Below are 16,940 nucleotides of genomic sequence, written 5' to 3'. Positions count from 1 at the left end.
GCCCAAAGGATAGAAACTTCCCAAATCAAATGTATCTTCCCCATTGGAGTATGTTTGTTGTACTTTTCAGTCTATTTCTTACGAAGGATGCGGATTAAAGGATTACTTCATGAATACGGGATTGCGTTGGCCAACCACTCTAAGCTTCTAAACTTCGTTGTGTATGGGCACTTGAAGCATTGTATCATGATAGACAACAAGTGCAGGGGTGTAGAGCTATATGTGATAAAGGAAGAGAGAGGGTCTGGTTGATTCATTGTATCGTGAACAAAGACCGCATTCAATAGTGGAACCTCGCCTCCCTTTTGTGATTAGGTCTTGTTAATGCGCCGTAAATAACATGCGTCCCTTTTTGTGATCTAGATCTTGTAAGATTATATGTACAGCGGGTGATTGTGACAAAGAGCCACCACACGACTAATGTTCTTTGTAAACGTTGACGAGAAGGAACATGATGCAATTGTCTACTTTCTCATAATTGAGCGTATGCTGCAGTGGTTTATTTGATTAATAAGATAGTGTGATGGTACACAAATAAACTCTATTGTATTGTAAAGAGACCCTGAATCTCATGTGTTAATCTGCAACGATAATTCCTGCATCCATATGAGCGAGGGCATGTCTGGGATTTCACATGATTTAGCTGATCATGTTGTATCACCCCACCACAAGTGAGTTTCCTTATTCACCTTTTCCTTTTACTTTTCTTCGCCATGGACACCCATGCGTCTTCTAGTGGCGATGTTGGACGTAATCTCGACGACAACCCGGTAAGGAGAACGCACATTGACTTGACTCGCTCAACATTGACACATGGTCGCTTTTTCTTCAGGACAATTTCCAAGTTGTTCCCTCTACACCAAGCAGCGAGATAACCGAGGACCCCATATTAGCAGCAGCTACCGAAGCAGCTCTTCAGCATCGACGTGAAGTGGAGGAGGAGGATGAACAAGAACCTGAACCCTTCGAGTGGCCACCTGCAGTATTGGTAGTAGCCAGAGCTGTCAAGAAGATGGTGACACCCATCCTACGCGTGTTGTTTGCACCCAAGGCTCAACGCACTTTGATCAAAAGCACAGCAATGGTGATCGTCTTTTTGATGATCTTGACAACGAGTATCGGCGCCTACTTGACATTCTATCGACAATACGTTCCTCAAACAGCCCATATTGAACCCATCTTTTTCCAATATGATCAACAAGTGGAAGGGCCTACAGATCGAATTGATTTGACTCGAGGCCAACCTTATACCGTAAGTGTGTGATTGTGGATGAAATGATCATTGGGACTAAATGGTCAATGTAGCCTTTGCGACATGAACAAACGTATGATGTCTCAGTACAACTCCATGTGCCCACCTCAGATATCAACTTCGACCTTGGTAAGGAAAGGATGATGGAACAAGAAAGGGGGGATGTGTGAGAAAAAACAAGAACAATTGCTGAATACGATCCATATAGGTAATTTCATGATCAGGATATGGCTTCAAACATCAAATGGCAGCAGCATTCTTCATTCGAGTCGACCGGTAAGGACCTCAAGTATGCGGCAATAGGAAAATGCTTACGAGGCAACAATAGGGTATTTTGCGATATCAATCCAAGACTCAACGCATCATGCGTGTGCTTGCCAAGGCGCTGCCACTTTTGGTTGGATTAAGTGAGGAGAGCCAAACTATCACTGTGCCATTGATTGAAGGTTTCATGGAGAATAAGGTAGAGTGTATCCAAGGATACGAAGCAATGGATATCTGACAGCTGTTGTAGGCACATCCCGTGACCCACGCTATTGTTTCAGTTTCCACCCACCAGCTACAAGTTTATGATGCCGATTTGCGAGTGATTGCTGATTTCCATGGATTAAGGTATGGTGGAGAGAAGGGTTTATGATCCAAGGAAATGGAGACTCATGTTGATAATGTAGATACTACATGTACCATCGTCGCCTTGTCACTGCGATTGGATTTGTTATTCTCTTCACAGTCATTGAAATTATCTGTGCTGCTGTTGCCTGGAAATTCTTTGGTCAAAACTTGTGGAACAAGGTGCATGAAGCGCTTGAACAAATGGACTTTGAGGATGGTGGTCAGCTTCATCCGGATGATGTCGACGATATCAATCATCATCAACAACCCCCAAACGACGATGATGACAATGATGAGCATTCAAAGAAAAAGGGTTCTATTCTTGACGATGAGTATCCTGCTACTGAAGCCCCAGTAACATCCGCATCAACACACGATCATTAAAGTAGTAGTGAGATACATACATATCTTTATACACAACCATCGTCTTTTATTATCTTGCATACGAATAAACAATATCATCGATAATCTTCTTTTAACCAATGTTGACCTCTCTTTACTAGTTTTGGATTATGTGGTAGCACTATGTAGTAATGGATGGGCACATGTCATGTTTGCCAAGCGTGTATAAACCAGTGAAAAGACAACTACACCCACACACCACATGAAGATGGAACCAAGCGGAGCTGTTGATATAAGTTGGGCTGCTGAGACATAACACGCTGAAGCTTTTCCCGCTTGGCGCGCTTTACACACTACTTTACTCTTGAATACAAATGGAGCACCAGACACTTGTTGTAGACAATGGCACTGGCGTAAGTACATTCTCAAGATGAAGGAGCGAAAGAGGAACTAGTGTAACGCGACATTGAGCCATTGTGTCTAACAGGCATTTGCAACCATCATCTACTAGTTTGTAAAGTGCGGTTATGCCGGTTCCAACTTTCCCGAGCACGTATTCCCCAGTGTTGTCGGTCGACCCATCTTGCGAGCAGAAGAACAAATCGGCAATGTGCAAGTCAGGGACATCATGATTGGCGAGGAAGCTGCAGCTCTTCGTAATATCCTACAAATGTCGTACCCCATGGAGAATGGTATTATCCGCAACTGGGAGGATATGCGCCACCTATGGAACTATACCTTCAACGAGAAGCTCAAAGTCGACCCTCGCGAGTGTAAGATCTTGTTGACCGAAGCACCCTTGAATCCACGTGCCAACCGTGAAACTATGGCCCAAATCATGTTTGAAGAATATGGTTTCCAAGGCATCTACGTCGCCATCCAAGCCGTCCTCACTCTTTTTGCCCAAGGTAAAATACGACATCTTTTGATTATTCGAATCATATCTAATATTGGCGATACTTTAAAGGTCTTATGTCAGGTGTGGTTGTCGATTCTGGTGATGGTGTAACCCACATTGTAAGTTTGGCATATGTCCTGTATTTGAATGAGGCGGCTTATTTGCGTTTTAGGTTCCTGTTTATCAAGGCTATGCGCCAACGAACTTGACACGCCGTTTGGATGTAGCAGGTCGTCACGTCACCAGATACTTGATTGATTTGCTCTTGCGTCGTGGTTATGCATTCAACCGTACCGCTGATTTTGAGACCGTGCGACAACTCAAAGAGAAGCTTTGCTATGTCAGCTATGACCTGAGTATGGATCAAAAGCTTGGAAATGAGACCACCACACTTGTAGAGACTTATGAGGTATATTATCAAGATGGGAGAGAGGTGTTGTGCTGGCACAAGACTTACGTTGATCAAATTTAGCTTCCTGATGGTCGAGTGATCAAGGTTGGCTCTGAGCGATTCGAGGCACCTGAATGTTTGTTCCAGCCACATCTCGTTGATGTTGAAGGCAAGGGCATGGCAGGTAAGAATATCAAAAGGAGGACATGGCGATACAGCATGTTAACAATGTCACATGTAGAACTCTTGTTTGATACTATCCAATCTGCTGATATTGATATGCGAGCTGATTTGTACAAGCACATTGTGTTGTCTGGTGGTTCAACCATGTATCCTGGTCTTCCTAGTCGTTTGGAGAAGGAAATGAAGCAGTTATACCTTGTCAATGTGCTGAATGGTGATCCCAGCCGATTGAACGTAAGTTGGCTACAAGTGTATATGACTATTTGACAACTAACATGACCTTTTCTTTCATTACAGAAATTCAAGATCCGTATTGAAGATCCTCCAAGACGTCGTCATATGTATGTTTGATTAGGATGGATATGTGATTGATGCGTATGCTTACTTTTCATCCTCTCATAGGGTTTACCTTGGTGGTGCTGTGCTGGCAGATATCATGAAGAACAAGGATTCTTGGTGGGTCACCAAGCAAGAATGGGAAGAAATGGGCCCTCGTGCATTAGACAAGATGGGTGTTCTTGGATCCACTGCTTAAATAATCTACCGCCAATATACATGACATTTCCTCTTTTTATTTGTTATGCCGTCTCTTATCATTGAAATCAACTGCCAGAGTCATGAATCATCGCTTTGAGAGCTGCCAATGATCTTGTCATCCTTCCCGCTTCAGCATACGTCATATCTCCATGATTGTAACATAAAGGAATATGACCATAATTATATGAGTGGATCAGACGACATGAAGAGTTGGGGCCCTGTGCAATCAGAAGGAGGGGATATGGATTATGAGGTTACCAGCGTCATTGTGTCATTGTGGAGCTGCTGAATTTCGAGGAACTCAGAATGAATGCGTACGCTCTTATTGCTATGATACGGCAATTGCATGTCTCTTTTGTGATGGATGTTACACACCTCTCTTGATTTTCCTATGTCAGTTATCAATTATGCATGAACATCACACCCGCAGACCCGCCACTTTATCAGCTCATGCATCATCCCAACAAACATTTATCACTTTTTCCTACTTTGTGAGCACTGAAATACTCACGCCCACCATGCAGATATAAACAAAGATGTTGTCGCCGCCCACCATACCTCCATGCGCCTCTCTTTCATCTACCATATCTCTCTTTGGTTACATGCATCGTCAAAAGCCCAAGTTTACGTAGGTATCATGGACGAAGGATGGTTCTATTGCAACCCAGTGGACATTTGTGCTCATTATTGTGTCCTCTTTAGTGGCTCGTTGTTACCCTACTACTTTCATTGTCTCCATAATTCATTGTCATGATCGTCATTGTGATACTTGACTCTTGTAACAAGGGAAAATCTAGTCATCTCCTTAAAACGTCTCATGAACTCATATACCCATATCACATTTCTTTTACCTCGTAGCCACTACTGAAAATGTGCACATTGTGGGAGAGGATTTCATCAAAGCAGCACCCGCGTCAGCCAATAAAGGGGTTTGCAACATGATCGCTCAGCTCTCCGTGTCAAGGTGATTCCACCTTCCCGGAAAGTCCATCAATGACTACCTCCTTTTGAGGCATCCAAATGGTACAAGCGCGTTGCTACGCATCCTGAGAAAGTACACTGTGCCATGAACGTTGATACATACAACAATGGTGGTGACAATGATAACTCCAATGACTACTACCTTCTATGCTTGCGGATATCCTTCATGACATGTAAGTGAGCTCCATGATAAAGATGCTTCATGCCTGGGTTTAGTAATTGTTACGTATCTTAGTGCTCCATGAAGTTCCAACGCCCTGTACTAAATGACTTCCAAAGATGCCCTTACTATGGCACTGTCATCGATCATTTAGATGTTACATTTGGAGAACACGGTGTATTCGCCGATCATTGGTAAGTTGGAATGAAGGTATCATCATCCAATATTGCTAATATGCAAGTACCTAAACGCTAGGGTGAGCAAGAAAATTACACGTGCCAATGTCGATGCAATGATACCTGGATACAAATCCATATGTCTACTTCTCCTATCCAAGTCGAACAAGCGAGGGGATCCAGTCCTTTAGAACTCACACCATGACAACCTACACCCCCACCACCTCAACAAAGCCGCCTCATCTTCTTGCTATCGCCAACGATTCCATTACGGATCCACCAAAACTACATGACATCCACGCACATCCAGCACAAAATGTGGTGTGTTTTTTTGTTTGCTGAAAAAGGCGATCCACCGTATTGCTACAGCACTGAGGGTACTTGCCATGACAAAGTAACCTTGGAAACGAGATGGAATCAATGCTACAGCACTCTGTTGAGGACTTGACGACGTACGTTAATGGGATGATAAGGAATGCATGTATGATTTCCTTGGATGGTGGGCTCTACAAGTCGATATCGCATGATTGAAATGAGCAACTTTCAAGCTGCTATTTGGACATGTCGATATTTTTGCCACTAGATCGATCACTCCATCCGCTGCTACGCAACCGCCGAAACTCTTCCACTATTTTCGTCTCGTCGTGGTTTCCGCGCTTTCCCACATCCCACATGCTGCTATAGAAATACCAAAGCCACCTCCATTCCATGTGTTCATCATCTTGCGTTCCATTTTGAATCGTATTCGGATAACATAGTCAATCGTTTATAATAAAAAACATATTAGCTACCCCGTTGTATATCACTTGAAAGCAAAATTGAATCCGCATCTTCTTCTCAAGGGTGATACTTTTGTCTACAAACCACTGCTGGTAGTAGTACGCTGTTAGATGTGCACCCAGAGACACTCGTGGCGCTTGGAACCAAGCAAACAATGTAATTCAATCGTTCTTGTATACCGTTGTATATATCACTACATCATGGATACATTAAATGTGGATAGCTGTCAACCAAAAAAACGTCACTTGGTGTGTATAGCATTGCTGCTGATTCTAAAAACCGGCTAATTATCCGCTGCGCACACATTGGTGATACATTGAAGATTCTGAGCTATGAATACCATTGTTGGATTTAGCGACAATGGTGAGCAATATGACAATTGGTCTATGAAATTGATATCCAAAAATGTGTTTATGGCATCAATGTCCGCGACGCTGCGAACAGATCCCACGCATATGACATATATGGCAAGATGTGCATAATGCACATCTTGTTACACACACACAAAAGTGAGCACGTGCTCCGCAACCATTTCCCTCTCCTACCCATTTGGGAACATCCTCGCCTGAGTAACCATGCCACGGACCAAAAGAGCGGAATGAAAGCCGTTTATACCGGCATCACCTTGTTAAAAGTCGAAAAAGGCTGGTTGCTATGGCAAATCATACATCAAAGGAGAGATTCCTTCTTATCCTTACGACTTGTGTCCGATCTAGATCAAGTCAACAGCATTTATCGGATAATGTATCGTATATTCCTTGGCATCCAAGAGCATTACACAAGAATAAACTACGCTGTGATACGATATTGATTGATGTGCAGCATCTTTTTTACTCTCTTTCCTTTTCATCAACGTGCAGATCACCATGTATACTTGGAAGTGGCTTGGTAGAATGGAAAAAAAGACTACACCATGAATACGCACCCAGCATCTTGGGTGTACAAATAGGCCCCGGTCCATAGCATACATGCTTCGTCAATCAAGGAACGAGCATCAATATTATCTATGTAGCACATTATCTTGTTAGGAAGCGTAGTACATTTTATGTAGTAGATAGAATAACAAGAAATACAAAGGAATGTGTGGTAATGTAGTAATGCTAGATTAAGAGGAAAATGATGTGCAGCAGTGATATGGGCTAATGCTTTTATCATGTTTGCGGATGTCGTATGCGTTCCATTCTATAGATCAGAATAGGGTTTAAAGCCGGTATATAAAATTGGGATCCTGTACATCGCTTAAATCATCCTCGACATTGGTCACAACGCCCGATGGGCGCTCTAAACGCACGCGATTAACAGCTGCCATCTTGAATCGGGTCAAAGTAAACAAGCACATAACCAAAAAGGACGTAACACAGTAGACGACCATGCCAGTGCGATAATCAGGCTTCTCGGAATCAAACATCAACATTGGTCCAATAAAGTTTCCAATCTAAGGCCGATAACATCGTCGTAAATGAGTAAAAGTAGAAAAGCGAAAGAAGGCGACTTGCACTTACAGTGTAAAAGATCATGAGGCTGCCATTGTAGAAAATCTTTTTCGTGTAGCCAGAAATATTGTTCGAGACACTTGCGATCATAAGCACGTAAGCAGCACAATAGGACCAAACCATGTAAAAGCCAACAAGTTTAACGCGCATGACAGGAATCACTTGAAGCAAGATCAAGCCGATCAAATCAATCAGCATCATACCGCATGCGGTCAAAAGCGTTTCGCCTGTACGCTTAGCTACCATCACAGCGATAATGATAAAGATGATATCGGCACCACCAGAGCCCACACTCAATAATACGGATTCAATTTGCTATAAGCCATCAATCAATACATGGTCATAGCAACGATGTCGTATAATGATGCGCTTACATTGAATCCAAAGTCTTGTACGATTTGAGCATTGTAGATGGTGATAGCACCGTTTTGGAGATTGATAAAGAGACAAGCAAAACCAAGAGCCCAAAAGCGTACCTCACATAGGGCTTCTGTGATCTGATGTTTCTTGATAGTCGTTGTACGCACAACCGAGTTGTCTCGTGTACGCTCTTCAACCAAGATTTCTTGCTCTGCGTTCAAGCGTAATGCTTTTGATTTGGGGTTGTCAACAAGGAAAAAGAAGCTGACAATGCCCATAAAGATGGTGGCGCATCCGAGAATGATCATGATCCTGTAATATACATGATGAATAAGCAAACAGCTGATTTTAGGCTGAACAAGGGGCTCACCATTTCCACTTTGCAATGCCGAGATCGTTCTCCATTTTGCCTACACCATAAGAGATAAGACCTGATTACATGGATACGTGAGTTAAAATTTGCTATGATCATCATAAAAGAGTCTATGCATACGTACCACCAATGATGAGTGCGACACCTGACCATGTCCAAAAGGCGCCTTTTTTAAACACACAAAGATGATTAGATTGGGTGCCATGATCATAGGATGGATACAAACCACTCACCAAGTCTTGCAGCTTGTTCGGAGCGTCGATAGCATGTGCTAACCAACAAGGTAAGGGCAGGGTATGTGCCAGCTTCAAAAAAGCCCAACAAGAATCGCATGGCAGCAACTTGGGAAAAGTTTTCGCCGAGAGCTGTGCATGCAAGAACGATGCCCCATACGGTCACGATCACACCAATGTAGCGTCCCACCGAGAAGCGTTGTAGAAAAAAGTTGTTGGGTAGCTACGCTATACGTGTCAGCCATGTATTACTTGCTTGGATACGGTTATGAGATGGTCCTGTACCTGATACAGCAAGTAGCCTAAATAAAAGATCGACCCAAGAAAGCTATATTGGAAGCCCGTCAAGTTGAGATCTTCTTTGAAGTTGAACAATGCTGCATAATTGATGGTGGTTTTGTCGAGAAACTAGAAGTAGTTGAATGATGGTTGATAAGAATAAGAGCAATGCCAATTGGAGTAATGTGTCAGGAATACACAAATGCGTCATGTGAAAAGGTATATGGTGATCATGGTATACCTGCAAAAAGTCGAGAATACAAATAATAGGCATGATGTAAAAGTCGAGTTTTCGAACCAAGGCACGCTCTTCTGCTGTTTTCACTGGTTCGTCGACGCTATAGCCGTAAGACGTATCATAATGGTCGTATTGTGCTTCGACAGCGTAAAGTGATGGGCTAAGTCTTTTTTCCATTGTGTTGAGCTCGACGTCAGAGCCGTTAATATTCTTGTTGTCTTGGCTGGTAGCAGAGCGGTCGTTGTATAGCATTTATAACCTCTAGCGGAGACGAATGGCCGTAGGGAGGATAAAGAGGGGATGGCAAAGGAGGGGTATAACAACCACACTAGTCAACGATATCACTGTGTCGACGTGAGCGTGTATGAATGCGAGAGAATAGCAATAACCAAAGAAGTGAAAGAAGGAAAAAGAACCGGGGGAACAAAGGAAGGAAGAATAAAATAGGTTGAGCACAAATAAAAAAGTAAGGTTTTGACACAATTGTGTGCATCTCCCACTTTGTGTATACATGCAAAGGATAAATACGTGTAGATTTTTCCTTTTTGCTATCCGTACTTTAGCATGTCTCACATTAACCAAAAGCACAGCGCGGCTCTTGATCCATATGAGTGGGCCATAATGATGGGCACCAGTAGTGGGTTATTGAGCTGATCAATGTAATCTGCACTACCTTTCCGATGTTACTCAATAGGATTAGTCTGGGAGGATTGTGTCCCGTTGTCTCACCTTTGTATCCAGTCATGAATATTTTTGATTTCACTAAGGATTGGGAACTCGCCTTCTTGATTGCAAGGTTACACTGCTTTGCGAAACGGAGCTATTCTTATTGGATAAGTGTAGGGGGTATCGCGAGGGCCAAGGCGGACACCCACATCATCATCATCTACATCCTAATAACGCGCTTCACCTATCGTGCCGTATGCCATCTTTTGCTTCCGACACCATCAAGGGGCAGGAGCTTGATGTATTTTCTCCTTCAGCTTATGTGCACGCTGACATCAGCTTGCATTGCCCTTTTTTACACCAACCAACAATGGTGATCTTTTCCTAACAAATGCTATGTCCAGCTGATTTTTTGGGTTGCACCCATCATCTACAAAACACATGCTATCATTCTTGGCTTGAAAAAGTGAGTCATTATATTGTTAAAGTGTATAAATGGATTATGTTTGGATATTGATTGGGAGAGCTAGAGGAGGGGAATATGGTTTGTCTAATAAAAAAAAGCTTGTGTAGTACCCTGTTATTGGCATCTCCTGGTTTCTAGAGTCGATAGATGAAGTTGGGATCTTCTCTATCGGTTAAATCGGTCATTCCAGTGGTTGTCTTGGTGATGCCACGCTCCATACGCTCACGGTTGGACTTGGCCATGGAATAGCGAGCAATCAAGAACAATACAATGGAAATTGCATTTGCAGCCATGTATGCGATCATACCTATTATTGAAAACATCACGTGAGCCCTACCAATACAAAGGTCATTGTATCTTCTTTATGCTTACCACCAAGGTAAAGGGGTGCTTGCCAGTCAACCATCATCAAAGGACCAGCAAAGTTACCAATCTATTGGCGTTAATACCATTGCAAATGAGTAAAAGTGAAAAAGGGCAAGCAATGCAAAGATCTTACGGTATAAAAGACGATGATGCTTGAGCTATAGAAGATCTTCTTTGTATAACCTGAGACGTTGTTTGCTGTTTTTGCCAATGTTAGTGGAATGAATTGATAGAAGGATTATGAGACAACCTTACCTACTGATACAAGGAACATGGTATAGGCTGCGGCAAATGCCCAGCAGAGGTATAAACCAAGAAGCTTTGCCTTGGGCAAAGGAATAGCTACCAACAATACTAAACCAATGATGGCAAAAGCTTGCATAGCACAAGCAGTATACAACGTGTTACCATATCGGTTGTTGTACCAGATGGCAGCTACAATGTAGAGGCAATCCACGACACCTGAGGGCACAGTCAACAAGATAGCATTAACACCCTAATGTTAAACAATGATGATAAGGAAATGCAATTAGTCATGCTGTGTGGCGAAGGAGCATTTTCCTAAATACGTACCGAAAAGCCAAAGCCTGCGGTGATGATGCTTTGGAACGTGTTCAATGCACCATTTTGGAAGTTGATGAGCATCGATGCGAAAATGAAACAATAGTAGCGTGGTTCTTTCAAGGCCTCAAGGATTTGATGGTACTTGATTTGGCGGGTAATAACGACGGCATTATCGCGAATACGTTCTTCGACAATTTCACGTTGCTCAGGGGTCAAGCGTAACAAAGAAGAGCGGGGATCATCAACAAGGAAAACAAAGAGGATGATACCAAATGCAACGGTGATCACGCCGAGAATAAGCATAAGCCTAATTATCATTGTTAACGTAAGCATCTTCTTTGTCTTAGGAACAAGGCTTGATCACATACCATTGCCAGGCACCATGACCACCGACACCATCCATATGCAAGCCAACGCCATAGCCGATGAAACCTACGGGAGAAGTAGTTAGCATTTTGTATGCGTTGTGATGTAAGAATACGGTGATACGTACCACCAACAGCCATAGCGATACCATTGCAGACGTATACGACACCTAAAGAAAGGGATTAGATCACACGTACATGCACTTTTTGGCTTCATAGTTACCAAGGCGACCAGCTTGTTCACGACGACGATACATAGAGCTGATCAACATGATACAGCATGGATACATAGCGGCTTCAAAGAAACCAAGCAAGAAACGAAGACCTGCAAGATCGGCAAAGCTCTTGGCTGTAAAGGTGACGGCAAGCACCATGCCCCACAGAACGACAAGACTACCAATGTACCATGAAAGACGAACACGTTGCAAAAGGAATTGATTAGGAAACTAGATAAGGATTGCAAAAGTGAGTTTTACTGCCTCAATCACAAGTGGCAGGTGATGGTTTCTTACCTGGTAGACAAGGTAGCCGAGATAAAACAAGGAACCGAGCCAACTGAATTGTGAGCCGGTAGTGCCTGTGTCTTCCTTGATACCCAATACACCAGCATAGTTTACAGTGGACTTGTCAAAGAACTATGTGTGAGAGAAAAAAAGCATAATTTTGAGTAACGTGCTCGAAGCTAACCGAGTTTAGTTGGCATTGCATGGTATTTTTCTTTTATGTACCTGTAAAAAGTTGAGGACAGCAACGAATGGCATGACATAGATAAAGTCAAGTTTTCGAACAAGAGCCTTCTCGGCAGCACTTCTAACGTAGATACGATCACCATTCTTATCGAACTCTTCGCTCACGTCAACAATGGCTTCGGCATCTTTGGCATCTTGGATGGTGGTGGTGGGTGTGAGGACATCTCCTTGATGTTTCTCGGTGGTTATCGTCTCCTCGACCGTATACTCGACTTTGGATGTCTTCTCTTCAACGGTGTATTCGACCTTGGATGAGTCTGTCATTCTGCTAATCGAACGAGCGAGGTGGCGATGGTGGGTAGAGAGAGGGAAGAGAAGAGACAAGTGATACAAAAAAAGTCAAAGGATGTTGTGAAATAAGATCTGTCGGACTTGAGATAAGAATTGTGTGCTTGTGTGTGAGCAACAAGCGGGGAGTAACACTGTTGGTCAATGCCCTACGCGGGGAAAGAGGAGGAGATACAAGTATCCATTTGCATTTACGGTCATCAAGATATTTTTGTCATATGTTGACATTGGGGTATCCCTTAGCAGAAATAGGTGCGTGATCAAAAGGCAATTTAAACATGCGTTGAATAAAGTATGCAATAACTGTGCGCAATGCCGTGCAGCATACATCAATCACTTTAGTAACCAAAGGAGTGGTACACACCCAAAAATCGAGACTACTCTAGATTTAGATTTGCATCTCTTTGACCCATCGCGGCAACCAAATTCGAAAAATCTGACAGAGGGACGACGATGGTAACCAACGTCTTTTGGGGGGAGACGACAAAAAATGCCTTTACTGGGGGATACCATGCATATCCAGGAATTTGTTTCCGAGGTCCAGAGTTGCTGCTGCATAGATGCTCATTTTTGTGTTCAGCTATGTGCACCCAAAGAAGAAGGCCAAAAGTGTGAGTCATGGTACACAAATCTTTTTGCGCTGTTTGCTGCTGCAATTCATCTCGCCTCTTCTCCTTTTTCACCGTGCTATATCGTACACACACGTACACATACACACACACACATAGAGTCCGCCCTATGTTCCATTGCACGATTTGTGATTTGTACTTTCCATTTCTTGTTGCAATGCTGCTCCGATATTTTGCACGGGACCAGAAAAGAGAGCATTGAACATAGCAATCCAGCAATTTCCTCTTGGGGGAACTTTTACCGGAAGCGTGTGACATATTGTCTGTTCTTGGTAGCGTAATAATGGTTCCTTTATCGTTTAGTGCCACGATTAAAACAACTTTCTTTGGAACAAAAATCGCCACATTCAGGGACAAAAGCAATGAAACCACGAGTTACAGAGCCCTGATTTCGCCCTGTGTAGCCATAGGTTTTCTCACCACTTCCAATATCAAACACGCCATAATCGATTAGACATGCGAGATGTGGAACCTTGGCTTATGTCAAAACGCACAACATTAGCTCTGTGTCGCATTTGTATGCATACACTTGTATTGTTGTGATACTCTTATGGCTCGTGTGAAAGAGAAAATGTCCCCAAGAATGTGGTTCACCCACTTGTATAAGCGGATGGGACATGCATTTCATTGGGGTGGTTTCAAATATGCAGAATTGGTTTTAGCTGTGGTTTTGCACAAAAGACCCTTGGTGGCGTCCACTACCACACACACGCACACACATCATCCCATCCTTCTAATGTGCAACTTTGTATCAGGGTTCAAGCCCTAGCTGAAAAAGGGTTGGTATCTGCAAATCTTATGTAAACCTTCTTGTTGTGCAAAGTAACATTGTCTGCATTCGTGAAGAATCATTGTGCATAACCCGGTTACAATGTCAAGGTCTTTTTTTCCCTCTCTTTCATCTTTTCTTGGAATGTTCACAATGACTTTTACGCTTTGTTTGTAATGATAGGGTACATTTGATAGAGGTGGTTGTTGTTGGTGATGGTACTTTATCAACATTTATTATCACATGTGAAGGAAGGATATGATCATCATCATCATCATCATCGACATTGGCATGTGCCATGTGGTATACGTAGAGAGTAATGTGCAGGTGATGCTTGATCCAATACGGCTTCATCCATGCATCCTGCATCATTATTATGATGAGAAGGTTGAAATGGGAAGGAAGGATGACATTTGATGGGAGCATGAAGAAGATCCAAAAAAGCACAGACCTCCGATGATGAATGATTTGCTACCGTGAAAAGCACGGGGGGAAGAGAGACAAAGAGGCTGTGACGCAATTAAGTCTTTCTCCAACTTGGCCGATCTTAGTTTCCAATTCTTTACTCCTTTCCTTTTTCTCCTCTGTTTTTGGTGTCTGCCTCTTTCTATTATCAAACCAACCCACCCAACCCCCCCTGCTCCTAAACTATGGCACGGCAATATGTCCAACGACTGACAACCGTCTCACAACTCGCTCAATGGAGTTCTGCCAAACCTCTCCTTACCCCTTCATTGACTTATTTACGACCCACTATCAATGCACAACGTCTTTTGACATTCAACTCTCATCCTCACCAACAACAACAACACCAAGCTCAATCAACAACAGCTGTTCCACCATCTCCACAAAGCACTTCATTCTTTGATCAAGGTCATGCCACAACGACTTCCACTACTACAACAACGACTACTGCAACTCCACCGGGGAATTTCGAACGGCTTTTTACTGTGCATAGTGATGCTGTAGGCAAAGCCGCCGCTGCAGCAGCTGCCAACACGAAACATCTCAAGCATCAGCCTACAGGAGCCACAGCAGCAGCACAAGCAGCATCTACAACGGGTGGAAGTACACTTGATAACGCACAGCCTGATGATAAGGATAGTGGAGCAGCACCGGATTGTTTTCAATTTGTTGCTCATGCAGCATGGCATCCTAAGAATCGCAATGCTCGACAACGACAGACCGAAGATAAGATTCCATATTGGAAACGATCCAAAGTTGGCAAAGTGGATGCAGGAGAAGATGCTTTCTTTCACACGAATACACCTTATGGCATGGCATTAGGCGTAGCTGATGGCGTTGGTGGATGGGCGGATGCTGGTGTGGATCCAGGTAATTTTTTCTTTTTCATCCGGGATATTCCGTTTCATTATTTTTCACACGTGTACTTTATGCTTTCATTGTAGCCATTTTCTCGTGGACATTGATGAACAATGCAGCTGGCATCGCTAAAAAGTCTGAAGAACTCCCTCCGATTCATGCATTACAGATTTTGGACACAGCGTTTCATCAACTACGCCGAGGCGGCAAAGTGGCGGCTGGAAGTAGTACAGCATGCATCCTCAATTTATGCAAGACCACAGGCGAGATGACGAGTGTCAATCTTGGCGATAGTGCCTTTGTTTTGATTCGTGATCAGAAAATCGTCTATGAAAGTCCAAGCCAACAACATTATTTCAACTGCCCGTAAGTGATTCTCGCTCTCACACCGTGTGAATATTATTATGGTTTCTAAAACAAAGAATGATTGCATAGGTATCAGCTGACGGTTGTTCCGGATACGTATCCTGATCGGGATAGCTTTGTTACCGATATGCCAAAGGATGCTGATCAAAAGACGTTTTTCCTCAAAGACAATGACATTATCTTGCTCGCAACGGATGGCTATTTCGACAACGTTTACCCACAAGAGACATTAGCATTGATCAACAATGGCATGGGCAACGTACTAAAGGCCGAACGGGATGATTTTTCAGACGAGGAAGTGGCAGATGCTGTACGTACATTGGCCAAAACATTAACCGATGCCGCAAGACGATTCAGCTTGGACCCGAAACGTTTAAGTCCTTGGGCACGCGATGCTCGGGCTCACGGCAGTAATTATCGGGGCGGCAAAATCGACGACATCACCTGCGTTGTTACTTTGGTGCGTGGTTTGAAACGATCCGGTAACAATAACAACAACTCTTGATAAACGATCCCCATCACCACCACCAACAACAACATCCCCAGCAACCACATTTTTTTACGCATCAATCATTTATCCAACCATTCACATGATCTCCTTTCAACTTGCCGAGCATGTTCCTTTCCTTCCTAGACGAAAAAAGAAAACCATTTAACACTCCACACTACCTCCTCCCCTCCCTTTGGCACAATGAAAAAAATGTGTATATATTTATCTAGTCGTCCCTTGCATCTCAATTATCTACACACACACAAACACACACACGCAGCTCCTATATACATATCCACCACCATCATGTTACTGGCAGAAATAGAAACAAATTCACTTATGCGCTTCTTTTCCATAAAATCATTCAGTAATGAATACCACTACTACCATTCCTACGCTTCTATCGTAACACAAGCGAGTAAAAGATCTCACTCTCATACTACTTGCACTTACACATATCACATTTTCGAGTACAAAACAGCCACAATCAGATCACGCTTGGTTATAAAGAGAACCGCTGTTACTCAACAATCAGCGCAGGATACCCAAATGCATGATTCACTATCGTAACCTTCTCCTTGCCATCATGTCGATAAGCGTACCATTATTAG

At 43.1% G+C, this 16,940-nt stretch overlaps 5 protein-coding genes across 5 annotated transcripts; 3 read left to right on the top strand and 2 right to left on the bottom strand.

The window, feature by feature from the left end:
- Nucleotides 1-713: 713 nt before the first annotated feature.
- Nucleotides 714-2,248, top strand: O0I10_002956 (uncharacterized protein; the record flags this gene model as incomplete). Its single annotated transcript, XM_058483031.1, has 7 exons — nucleotides 714-770; nucleotides 833-1,252; nucleotides 1,306-1,381; nucleotides 1,461-1,528; nucleotides 1,581-1,715; nucleotides 1,767-1,864; nucleotides 1,924-2,248. 7 exons carry the CDS (start codon nucleotides 714-716, stop codon nucleotides 2,246-2,248), a joined length of 1,179 nt encoding a protein of 392 aa, XP_058346120.1.
- A 332-nt stretch (nucleotides 2,249-2,580) lies between these two features.
- O0I10_002955 (uncharacterized protein) lies at nucleotides 2,581-4,213 on the top strand (the record flags this gene model as incomplete). The annotated part of the gene is made up of 8 exons (XM_058483030.1): nucleotides 2,581-2,619; nucleotides 2,718-3,114; nucleotides 3,174-3,223; nucleotides 3,277-3,513; nucleotides 3,577-3,679; nucleotides 3,737-3,912; nucleotides 3,976-4,019; nucleotides 4,081-4,213. 8 exons carry the CDS (start codon nucleotides 2,581-2,583, stop codon nucleotides 4,211-4,213), a joined length of 1,179 nt encoding a protein of 392 aa, XP_058346119.1.
- Nucleotides 4,214-7,513: 3,300 nt separating this feature from the next.
- On the bottom strand, nucleotides 7,514-9,540 carry O0I10_002954 (uncharacterized protein; the record flags this gene model as incomplete). The annotated part of the gene is made up of 8 exons (XM_058483029.1): nucleotides 7,514-7,747; nucleotides 7,815-8,120; nucleotides 8,180-8,477; nucleotides 8,536-8,596; nucleotides 8,663-8,704; nucleotides 8,772-8,994; nucleotides 9,057-9,179; nucleotides 9,292-9,540. 8 exons carry the CDS (start codon nucleotides 9,538-9,540, stop codon nucleotides 7,514-7,516), a joined length of 1,536 nt encoding a protein of 511 aa, XP_058346118.1.
- A 1,014-nt stretch (nucleotides 9,541-10,554) lies between these two features.
- Nucleotides 10,555-12,728, bottom strand: O0I10_002953 (uncharacterized protein; the record flags this gene model as incomplete). The annotated part of the gene is made up of 10 exons (XM_058483028.1): nucleotides 10,555-10,727; nucleotides 10,793-10,853; nucleotides 10,920-10,984; nucleotides 11,042-11,282; nucleotides 11,360-11,657; nucleotides 11,719-11,782; nucleotides 11,844-11,885; nucleotides 11,939-12,161; nucleotides 12,228-12,350; nucleotides 12,444-12,728. The coding sequence occupies 10 exons, from the start codon at nucleotides 12,726-12,728 to the stop codon at nucleotides 10,555-10,557; spliced, it is 1,575 nt and encodes a 524-aa protein (XP_058346117.1).
- Nucleotides 12,729-14,800: 2,072 nt separating this feature from the next.
- On the top strand, nucleotides 14,801-16,344 carry O0I10_002952 (uncharacterized protein; the record flags this gene model as incomplete). The annotated part of the gene is made up of 3 exons (XM_058483027.1): nucleotides 14,801-15,485; nucleotides 15,560-15,839; nucleotides 15,909-16,344. 3 exons carry the CDS (start codon nucleotides 14,801-14,803, stop codon nucleotides 16,342-16,344), a joined length of 1,401 nt encoding a protein of 466 aa, XP_058346116.1.
- Between the last annotated feature and the right edge of the window lie 596 nt (nucleotides 16,345-16,940).

Source organism: Lichtheimia ornata (genome assembly GCF_029851405.1).
Source record: "Lichtheimia ornata isolate CBS 291.66 chromosome Unknown scaffold00009, whole genome shotgun sequence".
Taxonomy (NCBI): domain Eukaryota; kingdom Fungi; phylum Mucoromycota; class Mucoromycetes; order Mucorales; family Lichtheimiaceae; genus Lichtheimia; species Lichtheimia ornata.
Note: the sequence above shows the minus strand (reverse complement) of the source record. Positions and strands in the feature narration are given on the sequence as shown.